The following is a 14,245-nucleotide window of genomic DNA, read 5'->3' as shown; positions in this document are numbered from 1 at the left end:
AGGGCCCCAACCCCCAAGCTTTTGCACGAACAAGAAATGTGAAGGCTGTGGGCCAAGCTTTGCATGAGGGTTAATCTTGTTTGCCCAACCAAGACTACCACACGAAGAGCTCTGAGGGCATAAACCATTGATCCGTCATCTTTGTGTCAGCCTTGCCGCCGACTGGAAGTCGGTATCTGCGAGCCGAAGACTTGCGTGCGGATGTAGAGGACGCCATTCCGAAGACCTTTGTGATGACCGCGAGGTAAAGCGCTTGCAACTGCGCTACGCTATTGACTGACGTGTCTCTCCCGGCCGGATCAGGTCGATTGCTTCACACACCATGAGCAATATAGCAGACTTCTGCGTCCCGGTGGTGCCGTACCCCGTCTTTCACGAGAATGACATGTATCCGATGTGAATCTTTGGGAAATTGCCGGATGTTCAGGCGTCGACATAACATGATGCAAGCGATGCGATGCCATAAGGAACCATCGAGTGGGAAACAATATTACTTCGTTATGGTTTCGAGACGATTCCATATCGAATTGCCCTTGGCCCTTGGAGCCCAGAAAGTTGTCATCATAGACTTCATGAGCTCTAGGAACCTATGTAGTTACTGATCCAGGGGCTGTTGGCCATCCCCCTTAGTGTCATGCCGTTCCTGTCCTTGATGCCGAGGTCGACCTTTCCTGTGGCCACAAGCAGCCAGACGACCTCTTCGTGGCCCTCGTGGGCGGCCCACCACAACGGCGTTCTGTGCTCATGGTCCTTGGTGTCGAGGAAAACGTTGCCTATTGTGAGGAGCTGCTTGACAATGCCGCTGTGACCAACCTCGCATGCCACAGCCAACGGCGTCCGACCCGCCATGTCCCTCGCGTTCACATCGGCCTTGCCCGTCTTGAGGAGCTTCTCGACAATATCCCCGTGGCCGTTTGCCGCGGCCCATAATAGTGGTGTCCTACCCCAGCTGTCCTTGGTGTCGACGTCGGCCTTGCCCGTGTCCAGGAGCAGCTGGACCATGTACGTGAAGCCCGATCTGGCGGCCAGCAACAGCGGCGCTTGATCGAGCCGTGAGTCTTTGACGTTGACGTCAACCTTGCCTGACTCGAGGAGCATCTGGACGATGGACGACTTGCCCTTCCGGGCCGCCAAGGGGAGGATATCTGCGCCAACCTCGACGTTGCCCGTGTCGAGGAGCAGCTTGACTATGGCGTCAATACCACCCTCGACGGCAAAGTCGAGTGGCGTGTTGCCGAAATTGTCGTTTGCGCTGGCGTTGACTTTATCCGTCTCGAGAAGTCGCGCAACTGCGTCTGCGTCGCCCATTCTCACAGCTGAGAAGAGCAGTGCCTTGATGTCCTCGTTGAGATCGTCCTGATTCCTCCCCTTCAGTAGCAGGTCGGAAATATCCTTACGTCCAGAGCAAAAGGCATACGACAAGGGCGTTCCCCCGATCTTGTCCTCCAACCTCTTCCGCGCCCCTGCCTTGAGTAGCAGCCTGACTACCGCTGCATTGCCACTCCAAATAGCGTACGTCAATGGGGTCCTCCCGAATACGTCCTGAAGGTCGATCTTTGTCCTCGTCTTGAATAGACGCTTGTAATGCTTAAAGTCAAGCCAGGGGTCCTTGAGAAGTAGCTTAACGACACCGCCAAAGCCGTTCCCTGCGGCCCAGGAGAGGGCTGTCCGTTGATGTGTATAATCTCGGGTGTTTAGGTCCTCGTCTCCCGTCTCGAGTAAGCACTTGACAGCCCTCTCCAGACCAAAGTAGGAGGCGAGCATGAGACTAGTAAACCCACGAGGAGCGCCTGAGTGAGTACTACTCCAGTATGTTCCAAACCAGAAAGAGCCATGGCCCGCCTTTACAGTACAAAGCCTCAATATCCGGGGCGTCATGCGTTCTTGAATCTCGATTGACAGCTCGCGAACATGGGAAGCCCAATGCTTCGCAGAGTAATCAAGGAAGAGAAAGGAGGGGGAGTTCCCTTCCTTGTCGACGGGAGGCGACTCAAAGTCTGCGAAAAGGAGGTGCCGAGTACAAATCTCGGCGAGGAGGCGGTGTGATTCTTCGGGGAGAAGGGAGTGTTTCCACGGGAGGTCAGCATAATTGCCACCCACAGCCTGATTGCGGACCAGGAACTCTTTGGCGGTTTGATGAAGCAGGTAGATCCTCGAGTCGATGACGGTTACGAAAAGGCCGCAGATGTCTCGGATCTTCTCGCGGAAGCGCTTTTCAGGCTCAAGCTCGATATCGCTGTAAGACTTGTGCTTCTGTTGGATAGTCAAGGCCAGCGTCATCTCCTCGAGGGTGAGAGGCCGTGCTGCTGCCACAACAATGTGAAGCAACTTCTTTGCCGTCTCGGGGTCTCGGCTCTTTGCGAGAATCCTGTTGTAAGCGGCTTCGACTGATTCGGGAATCTGAGAAGTGATTTGGTCTAGTCCAGTCTTGTTGAGGTCGACCTCGTTCTCGATCAGGTCCAGCGTCAGATGTACCCATAGATACGTCCTGTTGGGAACTCGCTTAAGGCCGCCCAATAATTGATGTTGTTCTCTCTCTGTCAGCCTGAGTCGTGCTCCGACATCTCGTATCCTGGCCTCGATGAAGATGTCAATCTCATGGGAGATCTTTAACATCTCGGCCTCGCTTTCACCACTCAGGTGGATCATGGGTAGTTCTGGGAGCTCCAGCGGTTGAAAACCACGACGAATTGAGCCATAAGGTCGGCTAGTGATGAGAAACTTCAAGTTAAAGTTCCTTCTCGTACCATAGAGCTTGACTAGAGCCTGAGTGAGCTGAGATCGCCCTAGATCCTCGCATTCGTCAATGGCATCTAGAAGACAGACGATCTCGCCTGCTCGTTCGTCTTCTGCGACCTTGAGAAGGATCCTCCAGAGCTCACTAAATGAACTAGTGAATAATTCTCCATTCGTGTCGAATTGATCCAGGACGCTATCGGAAAGTAGACTGCGTTTCTGAAGAAAGAGTTGGCGTAGGATGCAACTGAGGGCGCTGACCACACTCTTTTGATCCTCAAAGTCGTCTTTGAAGAAAAAGTAACATACGGTCCTTGACTGTGTAGTTGGAAGAACTTGGTCGACAAGATATTTCGCTAGAACCGACTTTCCACAACCAGGGTCTGCAGAAACCCACAGGATTCTCGACGTTTGACTCTCTTTCCATTCTCGAAAGAGACGATGAGAGACGAACCAGTCACAAGTCTCGGGGACTCGATCCGGATTTCGTTCTTTTCGATCTTGATAAGGTGAGACGTGGAGACGCTTTAGCAATGCGTTTTCTCTACTGCTTCTGGTCTGGTCTTGTCGGGTATTTGCATTGTCGCCGAAATACACGGGGCCGTTGAAACTGGCCCCGGGAAATTGATTGCCACTGCCTGTATTGTTGTACTGGTATCCCCCATATGTATTGAAATGGGAAATATCGCCGTGTGTATGGGAGGGCGCGTCCCCGGAAGCCCAGGCCTGGTATTCCATTTAACCGCTCAGTTGGTGGTGGTTCTTGGGAGCTGAACTTGGTGTTGTCGCGATTATCGGAGGGGCTCGCGAGTTGCCGCTGGCTACTGGGATGTCGCCAGTTGGAGAAGATGAAAACGGTCCTTACAGGGGACCAAGAAGGTTTCTTTGAGTTGAGGATAGACGCTCGTTAATCGACAAAACGTGGCATCACACGTCCAAGGCCAAAGCCTGCCTACCTATTCAAGCAGGAAACAAATATACACTTCTCTCGCATTGGGACTGCGATTATAAATGGGCTAGCCCATCCTGAGGCTGAACGTTGAAATAAGCAAACCACGACCCTGGAGAAGCGGCCGGTACTTTTGAGAAGCGAGTCAGCTGGTGGGATCTAAATGTATCTTTTTTCAGCTGTGGCTTTGGTGTTGGGCTGAACACCAGGTTTGGGGGCTGACCACCCACCCTCGTAACCCAGGGTTGGCGGCAATTACGAGTCTGGTGGAAGAAGGGAGAATAATAGGAGTGAGAACCTTGTAGTTATCTTTGTTACTATTCTGTTTCCTTTTGTAGTTGATTCCTTTATTGTCCAACTCGTCGTTTTAACCTCGTCGTTTTAAGCATTTATCTAACGGTCCAGTCCGTCCCCTCTATCCATCCTCCCGCTCCCGCTCCCGTTCTTGGTCTTGTTAGCGGCACCATCCATCACCCAACAAGCGCCCTCCCTTTCAAAGCCATCTGACCCAGCCGCTTTCAAGGGTCTTGCTAGTGTGTCTTCAGGCGCCCCTTATTGGGAGTCATGTCTGCACTTTAGAGGGTGGCTGTGCGTACGGGAAGCTGCCTTGCCGCCCTCTGCATTGCTTGAATAAGCGCTCAGCCCTGTTTGCCAACGCGGCAATGGACCGGGGAATGGAGCCTGGTTACGAACTCGTCGTCTTGCTCTTATTTGACTCAGTGGTCTCCTCGGATCATGACGACTACCTAGGCATTGCTAAGCATACCTACTGCCAAGCCTCGGCCTCTTTGTCAAGTCTTTGTTGTTAATAAGGGCCCTTCCTGGCTTGAAACACCACCATCTCACCATTCACCCCCAATTCCCCTCTGGCCCCCAACCAACACAACGTAAACCATGGGGAAATTCAGAAACATGTTCAGCCCTGACAAGAGTCTGCGAAAGAACCCAAACCCCCTGGTCCCTGACCAGCTCCAGATCTCCCGCCACAGCCTTACCCGGGAGGATCAACCATCACTTTCAGAGTCGTTTCCTGATGGAGTCAAGGTGCTGAGGGATTGTCCCGACGCAACCGTCGACATCTGTTTTATTCACGGTTTAAGTGGAAATCGGGAAAAAACATGGAGAGGCCACGGTCATTCTGAACCCTGGCCAAAAACGCTTCTACCATCCAAACTCACAAGAGCTCGCATCCTTACGTATGGATACGACGCCTATGTAGTCGCCAAATCTGGTCCAGCATCAACAAATCGACTCATCGACCATGCCACGAATTTGTTGAACGACTTGACGACGGACAGAGCATTAAGCGGTGCTTCGTCTCGTCCACTCATTTTTGTCGTTCACAGTCTCGGAGGACTTGTCCTCAAAGCCGCCATCCTCCGTTCACGAAACAACCCGGACCGACATCTTCGTGGTATCTTTGAACACACCAAAGGCATCGCCTTCATGGGCACTCCTCACAAGGGATCATGGATGGCGGACTGGGCCAGGATGCCAGCTTCTGCCCTCGGCCTCATCAAGTCTACCAGTGTCACCCTGTTGGACCTCTTGCAGAGAGACAACCAGCTCCTCGAGTCTATTCAAGTAGAATTTTGGTCCATGATACGAGACTTGCGGGAGAGCGGCAGGTCTCTTGAGATTATGTGCTTCTACGAAGAGTTGCCTCTGCCCGTAGTTGGCAAGGTTGTATCCAAAGAATCAGCAACATTAGAAGGGTACAACTCTGCAACCATCCACGCCAACCACCGAGATATGGTCAAATTCGGTTCCGTCGAGGATAACGGCTTCAAGAGGCTGCTCGGCGAGCTGTCGAGATGGGAATCGCAGATCAGGCCGTCCATCCCCTCACAATTAACACAACCGACACTGGTGGAACCGCGGATTGAGCTGCCTGGCTCGTCTGTTAGCGACTATTCCTCTAGAGACTACGATGCTGGTCTACAGACCTACGGGGGCCAGACTTCTGGAAGCAATCCCTCTTACGGCTATTCATCTTGGGGCTCGGGAAACCAGTCTCCAGGCCATGATGTGCCTCGTAACCCGGCTCCCACCAACACAGCCCCTGTCAACCATTTCAGCACATCAGGAGGAACCCAAAACAACAACACAGGCAGCGGTTATCAGTTTTCTGGCGCAACGTTTACCGGGCAAGTGTATTTTGGCGGACAGGGGTCTTGAGGAGCCGTCATGGCGACCCCGGAAAATGACGCCGGCTTGACCTTGCGGGGAATATAAACTGTTTGTGGAGGAAGTACTTTCACATACGACCATACCCACCGGAGAACTCGGGATCCCGTCCGCTCTCCCATAGATAAGCCGGTGAGGGGCGGATTAGTAGTTGGGTCGGTGACGACCAGCGAATCCCCGCTGTTGTATGTTTTTTGCTCTTGGATTCAATTTTTGGCGACTCTTTTTGTTGCTTCGAGATCCTTTTTTCACTAGTTGGGTTGGCGGGTGGTATGGTAGCGGGGTAGCCGTTGGTTGTTGATACCCAAGTGGTTGGGATTTCTACTCATCACGTTACAAATAACTAGGCGGAGGGCCATTAGAACAATGTGCGATACCATAAAACATATTTTTACGTCTTATCATTCTTTCACACAGCATTCGCCGTGATTCTATCTCATCGTTATTCGTCATGGTGTCCCAACTCTGGCATTTTCTGCTCTGCAAGTGCTGCGTATCGATCTCACACATGAGCCCATTGCGCATTACGGGGGCACCTCTCCTCAGTGTTCATCCCACTGAATCGCTGATCATAACCCTTGGCTTGGCTCTCCTTGGGAGAACCTTATGGCCATTCATCATCCTGTTCAACCTGTTGCTCGTGGCGTTCCTCACAGGCGTAGGACTTGGCATCGACTGTCGATACCGTCGAAGATGCACGTGTTATCAATCGGCACGTACTGTTTCGTAATAATCTTGATCATCTCCTGCGCGGCCATGCCACCAGTGACGGCGGAGATGTTGTGAAGCTCACCACCCGCAGCTCGATGCACCTCCTGGGCCGTCTTCTGGTAACGCTCATTACTGGCGGCTTGAGGTGCATTCTGTCCAATGAATGACATGATTTCATCGGCAGAAGCGGTGGTGACGTTAGAGGTTGCCGAGAGAGCAAGGTATATGGGGAGAAGAGAGAGCGGCATTTCAGGGCCAGCGACAGCGGCAATCTCATCATTGGCGAGTTGTTGTTCTATAGAGTTGGGCACGTTAGCTATATGCGTCACAAGGCGTTCAACCTAACAAGACTTACCGACAACCTGATCAAGCTTGACTGTCTTATCCTCAAGCCCATTGATCAGCTTAATGAAGCGAGCATTCTTGCAAAAGAGCTCAACCTGAGCTGGGTCTATTTCCTCGCCGCCAGGGATACTCCGGACTGTGTCGAGGACATGTTCAACGTCCTTGCGAGCCTGATTCTTGTAGATGTTTTGAAGCTTGATGTAGACACTGGACTGTGCCTTCATGTCAGGGAGTCCACCGGGGACGGGCAAACGACCTTGCTCGGAGTAGAAGCGCTTGACAGCCTCGGCAATGATCCAAAAGCCAGACTTGACTTCGTGCTGATGAACGAGTTAGTGAGCTATCATAAATGGATGTGACTTGGACTTACAGGCTCGTGGATGTAGTCAAATACTTGCTGAAGGGAACTGGGGAGAGACGGCACCACGACGTGTTTCATGACAGCAGCCACGGCCTCTTCAAAGTTCTCTTCGCCGCCCTCGGGGTTGTCTCTTCGCATTGCTTCGGAGACGGTCTTGCGAAATGCGGTCTTGTCAGCGTAACTGGTGGGATAAGCGCCATCGTGGCCCTGCTGCCACTGTTCGAGGTAATGAAGGAGAATGACTACTAGAGGTAGATGGCCATGCTCATGGTTATCAAGGTTGTCAATATCCTTGGTCATTTCCCGGGAGAACTCCGTCAACTCGGGCCAAGGAGCCAGCAACCTCAAATCTGTGGTAGCGGCCTCGTCGGGATGAGTATCGACGATGGGAAAGGTGCCAGGCAAGGTGGTCTTGAAGTAGGAGTAGTAGCCAACAGAGTGAACGGCGATGGTAGGTGTCTTGTGGTGACTGGCATATTCATGAATGAGTTGCACCTGGTCTTGTGGCAAGGGCAAAGCATATAGGATCATGGTGAACTTGGGTGAGTTGGTGAGAAGGTCTTGAAGGCTGAAGGAGTCATTCTGCGCAAGGTTAGCTATGAAAATGATTTTAAGGTAGGAACTGACCTGAGACTTGGGGTACCACTCGCCCTGGACCTCTGGGTTGAGCTCAAGGAGAAAGTTGGTGGATGCTTCAGCTCTTGGTTTGCCCAGCCAGCTGTCATCGACGAAGAAGTTGACGCCGAGATCTTCGTGGCTCACGGCAGCTGGATCAGCAATGGTAAAGCGGCCGATACCAGGAAGCACCAGGTTCTTGAGTGTCTCAACACCAACGGTGCCAGCACCCGAGTTGACGAGGAGGATGTTGGCCGACTCGAGAGCAGCCTGACCAGAGGCTGCCCACAAGCGGAGCTGACGATCATACTTTCGTTCCTTCTCCGAGGGGCCGTGAAGGACCGGGGGAGTCTGGGTCATGACGTCGGCCATGGTTAAGGATGTGGTTGCGTTGCTGTCTAGGTGGATGAGAGATGAACTCGGGCTGCCGAGATGCCGTGTGGCTTGTTCAACTACCGAACGCGCCTTGGCGACAAGGAATGATATGATGGTCGATACGAAAGAACAGAAGTACTGTTCGGTCTCGGGTTGAGGCTCAAGTGCGAGCAACGGGCTGACGATAGCTTGTAGTTCTAGGCGAAGCCATTCGTAGGCGTGGCCGACGTGAGTGAGTGCGAATAACTGGGGCGTGGTGGTTGGTGCCTGCTGGGTTGTTTCCTCAAATCGCTTAGCGCAGGGTGGTGTTGGTGAAAAAAGAAAATACGCTAAGCTTGTTGTGGCAGCTTTTAATGGGTAGCATGGTCCGTGCCAAGCGAGTGCGAGGTTTCATCTGGGGCAGACACGGAGGTCCGTCCCGTTGCTTGGCATCAAGGAACGATACTCTAGGTGCCCATGCACGTCAAAAGTTATCGATGTCCTTGGTCAAAGGCTATAGCAAATCATTCTAAACTCAATAGATCTGTCTGCTCTATACTTTGTTGAAAACTATAGACTCGGTCGCTGCCTCCCTTTCATGAACCCAAACTGGTAAAGTTAGCAGCGCCACGATACCATCTCGCTCCCCTTTTGCATCCCGATTCCCCCCTCCCAACGGCTCTCAACTCAGGGTCCTTAGATCGAATCGAATGAATTACTGGTTTCTGTCTAGCGCTTCCCCCAGAATCTCGCTATTAGACGGCCGTTTGCCCATATTTCCGGCATTGCTCCGTGGAAAGTAGGCGTTGGTCGCAGTCGCTGCCGCATGGCGTCAGGCGAATGCGAGTGCGGACGTCTCACTCCACTGCAAAGGCCTCATTTAACGCACCTCCATGTTCGAGATCGGGTGAGCTGGCCAATAGGAATTCGTTGGATATTGTCCCCTTCCCTTCTTGACTGCCTCAGGGATCGTGAACGACAATGGAGGCGAACGCTGTCTCCTTCAAATGCGATCTTCTCCTGCCCATGCCCCTTCCTTGATCAAAATGGGACCCGTTGATTGACATCCCCCCCTTCAACGAACCGGCTTTAGATGACAAACGCTCGGGTTGGACGGTCGAACGCGAAGCACATGATTGCCGAAATCTACCTATTCACTGCTTTGTTTGGGCACTTATATGAATGACTCCCCGTTTACATATTATTGACTTGGACCAACACTACTAATCTGCTCGTCTACATCACCTGGGAACTGAACTTTACATCGCGGCAGTATTTTCTCTACTGCCTTGTAGTGGCACTGTCACCTTCTCTTCAGTCCCAACTTGAAGGAAAATATCGACTCTTCAGCTCTTCGGCGCAATGTCTACGGATACGGATCTCAAGGAGAGTGACTCTGTCCAGGACCAGGGCGAGTCTGCAGTGGTGCTTCCCGCCGAGAGTCCTTCTGCTCCTCCCTCAACTCCAAAGGATGAGCACCGTATCGAGGCCGCGATCCCACCGGCTCGCTTCTGGACTTTGAGTCTCGGGTGAGCTTGGCCCTCCTTTTAGATCGTCTTTCCTGCTCGAACTAACCCCTATGAAAGAGTACTGCTTGGTCTGTTCCTGTCCATGATCGACACTTCCATTGTCGCCACGAGCCTCTACAGCATCGGCGTCGACTTTGAAGCTCTGGAGGAAGTCAACTGGGTGGCCCTCGCCTACACTCTCGCCTACCTGGGCTGCGCCGTTGTCTTCGCCCGCATCTCCGACATCATTGGAAGACGCGACGCCTTCATTGCCGCTTACATCATCTTCTTCGCTTTCTCTCTGGCTTGTGGTTTCTCTCAGAACCTCGAGCAGCTCATCGCTTTTCGCGCTCTTCAGGGCATCGGTGGCTCCGGTATGTTCTAGACTCCCCTTTCCGTGCTCCTTAGTCTGACTCGCCTAGGCTTGTATGCTCTTACCATGATCATCCTCCCGGAGCTAAGCCCCCCTCATCTGACCCAGCACATAGGAGCGCTGGTCGGCATGATTGTTGCTCTCTCCGGTGTCTTGGGACCTGTTCTCGGTGGTATCCTTACTCACTACACCACCTGGAGATGGGTCTTTTGGATCAAGTATACCCTCCCCCCTTTCCCTTTTCGCAACGCTTCTAACACTTCCCAGCGGCCCTGTGGGCTTTGTATCTCTGGTCATCTTCATATTCACTTGGCCCAAGGCTGAACACCTGCCCACGATCGAACGACGTGCCTGGAAGGAACTCGACTACTTTGGATCCTTTCTCGCCATCGCCGCTGCCGTCCTGGTTATCTTTGCCTTCCAGACAGCTGGCACCTCGTCTAACGGCGGATGGAAGACGGCCATGTTCATCGCGCCCCTCCTGTGTGGACTACTCGCGTGGGGTTTGCTTGTCGGCTGGCAGGTCTTCATTCAGCACCGATTGAGTGAACGCTTTGCACCCGCCTTCCCGATCAACCTCTTCCGCAACCGAGTGTACACGACCGCCGCCCTCAACACCCTTTTCATCGGCTTCCCCTATCTCCTGCTCATATACGCGATCCCGCTGCGAATCCAAGTCGTCAGCGGCAAGTCTGCTCTCGTTGGAGGTGTCATGTTGCTCCCAATGCTCGGAGCGTCGGCCCTTGGAAGCATCTTGGCTGGCAAGTTCAACTCTGTCAAGAACTATGTCTTTGAAACCCTCTTCGTTGGCTCTTGCTTGATGACGTTGGGCTGTGGGTTGCTGGTTACTCTTGACCATGCCCCTGACGACGCCAAGTTGCTTGGTTTCATCACATTCTGCGGTCTGGGCTTTGGCTTGACAGTTGCTTCATCCACCATGCTATCGACAATCGAGGCGCCTATCCGAGATTTTGGTACGTTGTTGATTCATAGTTCAATTTTAACGTATTAGGCTAACCATTCGTCAAGCACCTGCGCAAGGTATCCTCTCTCAGATGCGCCTCCTTGGTGGTAGTTTGGGCATCGCAACCTCGTCAGCCCTTCTCAACCAGAGAATCGTGGAGTACCTCTCCGGAATCCTGACTCCCTTCGAGAAGGCAACCATCGGCGGGCCCGACTCCCACCTCTCTGACTCGCAGTGGGCGGCCGTCCGCTACACCTACTCGGAGGCTTTTCGAGTGGACATGAAGGTGGCAGCTGGCATTTCGGCCCTAGGTGTCATCTCGACAATCGGCGCTTTTCGGAAGCACCGACTGCTTGTCGCGGAGCAGCGAGCTGCTCTTGTGCGAGAGGAGGCGGCTCGCCGCCGAGCCCAAGCCGATCAGCAGTAATTGTTATGGACAAAAGGGGGTTGATCATGAAATGATGAGACAATGATATGTCAAACCTGTAATTACGGGTAGCTAAGACTAGACATGAACTAAAACTAATTTCACTATGTGAATTCTTACTCTAGTTTATCACTGCTGTCGTGGCATATCGTGGACGAAGGGCTTCGAGTGCCTTGAAGAGCAGGTTCGTAAAGGCCATCATCTTATGAAGGCGTATGCATGTCAAGATAAAAAAAAGGTCATTTAGAAGATTGGTGCTCATTAGATTCCGTCTATGTGCCGTCATCCGTCCCTTCCTTAGCCGTCGTATCTCTAAACATATCTCCCGATACAGCACTCGGCCTCCTCGAACGCATATCATTCAGCGCCTCGCTCTCCTCATCAATATCATCGTCGTCTCCCTCCTCATTCTCATTATCCGACGCGTCAGGAGATTCGGCAAGACTGTGCTGCAGCGACGCCATAAAGTCGCCCGCCGCCCCAAACTTGGTTATCCCCGACTTGTGTGGTAGCGTCGAGTACATCCTGTGTGCCTCGTCCAGACATCGCCGCGCCTGAATGTGCTTTGACTGTTGAAGCCAAGCATCTGCGCTGAGCACACTCCATGTCGCGGATTTGCGACGGCGTGATCCCCAGTGCCAGCTCCCCACGCCTTCTTTGGACCCGTAGCAGATGGCGAGGCGTTCCTTCATGAGAGCATCTCCAACACTGCCAAGGATTTTGGATTCAAGGAGTCGGACTCCCCATCGACCCGCATCATCAATATTGGTCCCGCCTCGAAGGCGAAGCAGCTCGAGACCGAGTGTTAGACTTCGCAAGGCTCCATAGGGAGAGCTGCACCGGGTGTTGTAAGAGTAAAAGGCAGCCTCCAGCATCTGATCAATCGTCTCAGCCCTATTTTTCGACGACATCTGCACTGGCATGATAAGGAGACTCAGGGCAGCCATTTCGTTGGCTGCAGCATGATGTTTCCAGGCCTTGGAATCGCTAAAGTCGGATCGTAAAAGATCATATGTCGACTGCGCCAGCTTCCAGTCTCGCAACATGAAAGCATAATCGGCCAGTTTTCGCATGATGGCTTCAGGTGCTTCTGCTGAGTAGAACCCAGCCATGTTATAATTATCCCTTGAGCTACTGGTGCTCGATGAGGACCTTGAGCTGCCGCCAAACGCCCATTTTCTTGACAAATTCATGAAACGTCCCGTGATGCCTCGCCGTCGTGAGGCAACCTGATCATTCCAGATGGAAACATGTCGCTCCATTGTAGGTACGATAGACTGTGCCACCATCTCCCGCACAAAAGTGCGAATAGCGGTAGCGTCCGACTCGAATATGTATCGTGTGGGATCTTCAAAGTCCTCATCATCTTCACTTCGCCGGATGTCCTCGAGTTCCTCGCGAGCAGACATCCAGTCGCTGCGAGGAAGCGGGATGCTGTCATCGTCCGTCTCGGCGCTCTGGCTGCTTCGTAGACGTAGGAGATGGCAGTGTATGCCCAGATGACGCTTCATCTGCTCAAAAAGTCCCATAGACCTTGTGATGTCATCCTTCTCCTCGTCATGCACCAGAACATAATATCGTAGATAGTCACTGTCCACCCACAATGGCAGCCTTTGGCTACCCTGGTTTGTCTCCGTGTATAGCCGCCTCAGCTCTTCAATCGGGTTAGGATTCCGCGAGCTAATTGCGATAACACACGCTACTGGATGTGAGAAAGTCTCATGGGGTGATATGGGAAGGCCAGACAGCAGCCGTCGCAGATATAGGGCGTAGTATGGTGATGTCTCTTCTGACATGTCGTGATTCGCAAACACGCCGTGCTGTGGTGGTGCCGCAAAGGATTCTTCCGCATAGGACAAGTGCCTCTCTACAACAGCTTCCACATCTGCCAGGAGTTGCTTGTCTCGCGACGTGCTCGCCTGGCTACCATTTTGCCCTTGCGACGGCGCCGGGTTCTTGAGGCCAGACACTGTGGGGTCTGGATGCTCAACATTGTCGCCGAATCTGGTAAATCGGATTGAAAAGCCCTCGACCCCTCGGCTCATCCCATTACTATCCCTAATCGTGATCTTGCCTTGGACGTCCTCGCCAAATGGTCGCAGAAGTTCCCAGAGGCCATGACGGAACCCCTTCTCCGTCATCAAAGCCTCCGTATCCTCTGAAGTGTAAATGGAGACATGGGGGACGAATGCCCGCAAAACCAGGCTTAGTGGCTCAGCCGGACTGTCTCCCGCATTCTCGGCGAGTATTCGGTTGGACCGGGAGTCGAAAACGGTGTGCGAGAGGACTCGAGATGGAGAACCTCGGCCAGCTGGCGATATAGACCTTGACCCCGGCGGTGATAGCGTAGAAGCGTAGAGTGAGGCGGCAGAGGGGTTGGATCGTCGAAAGGCCAGGTTGGTCTCGGATTGCGACAACGGCAGCGACTCGAGGATAGGGGTAGAATGTCGCGCTTTAGGAAATTTCATGGCCGATGCTGCCACCGGCAAAGCCTGGAGTGGTTCCGTCGGCGAGACATCATCTTCGAGAGGTTGTGGCATGAAGGCGACGGCGTACGGCGACTTGCTCTGACGTTATCGAGTAAGAGACAGGGAGTCGAGGAAACGGGGCCGGAGTTCGGAGGGAGGGGGGGTTCAAGAGACGCTCGAGAAGGAGGGTGGTGAATCGCAAGCTGACAAGGCCAAGAGTCGGCTCGGCATGATCTTATCGCTGAGA

General features: G+C 53.0%; 5 protein-coding genes across 5 annotated transcripts; 2 read left to right on the top strand and 3 right to left on the bottom strand.

Annotated features, from left to right (window-relative positions):
• Window positions 1-579: 579 nt before the first annotated feature.
• On the bottom strand, window positions 580-3,474 carry MRS44_009236 (uncharacterized protein; the record flags this gene model as incomplete). Its single annotated transcript, XM_065621214.1, has 1 exon — window positions 580-3,474. One exon carries the CDS (start codon window positions 3,472-3,474, stop codon window positions 580-582), a length of 2,895 nt encoding a protein of 964 aa, XP_065477286.1.
• A 1,105-nt stretch (window positions 3,475-4,579) lies between these two features.
• Window positions 4,580-5,863, top strand: MRS44_009235 (uncharacterized protein; the record flags this gene model as incomplete). The annotated part of the gene is made up of 1 exon (XM_046276443.2): window positions 4,580-5,863. One exon carries the CDS (start codon window positions 4,580-4,582, stop codon window positions 5,861-5,863), a length of 1,284 nt encoding a protein of 427 aa, XP_046132704.2.
• A 659-nt stretch (window positions 5,864-6,522) lies between these two features.
• MRS44_009234 (uncharacterized protein) lies at window positions 6,523-8,276 on the bottom strand (the record flags this gene model as incomplete). The annotated part of the gene is made up of 4 exons (XM_046272759.2): window positions 6,523-6,878; window positions 6,939-7,248; window positions 7,299-7,871; window positions 7,917-8,276. The coding sequence occupies 4 exons, from the start codon at window positions 8,274-8,276 to the stop codon at window positions 6,523-6,525; spliced, it is 1,599 nt and encodes a 532-aa protein (XP_046132703.2).
• Window positions 8,277-9,620: 1,344 nt separating this feature from the next.
• Window positions 9,621-11,530, top strand: MRS44_009233 (uncharacterized protein; the record flags this gene model as incomplete). The annotated part of the gene is made up of 5 exons (XM_046284114.2): window positions 9,621-9,787; window positions 9,845-10,140; window positions 10,189-10,357; window positions 10,407-11,113; window positions 11,169-11,530. The coding sequence occupies 5 exons, from the start codon at window positions 9,621-9,623 to the stop codon at window positions 11,528-11,530; spliced, it is 1,701 nt and encodes a 566-aa protein (XP_046132702.2).
• A 272-nt stretch (window positions 11,531-11,802) lies between these two features.
• On the bottom strand, window positions 11,803-14,070 carry MRS44_009232 (uncharacterized protein; the record flags this gene model as incomplete). The annotated part of the gene is made up of 1 exon (XM_046276442.2): window positions 11,803-14,070. One exon carries the CDS (start codon window positions 14,068-14,070, stop codon window positions 11,803-11,805), a length of 2,268 nt encoding a protein of 755 aa, XP_046132701.2.
• Window positions 14,071-14,245: the final 175 nt, after the last annotated feature.

Source organism: Fusarium solani (assembly GCF_023522795.1).
Source record: "Fusarium solani strain SB1 chromosome Unknown bctg00000005, whole genome shotgun sequence".
NCBI classification, from domain to species: Eukaryota; Fungi; Ascomycota; class Sordariomycetes; order Hypocreales; family Nectriaceae; genus Fusarium; species Fusarium solani.
The sequence above is the reverse complement of the archived record's forward strand: the minus strand, read 5'-3'. Positions and strand labels throughout refer to the sequence as shown.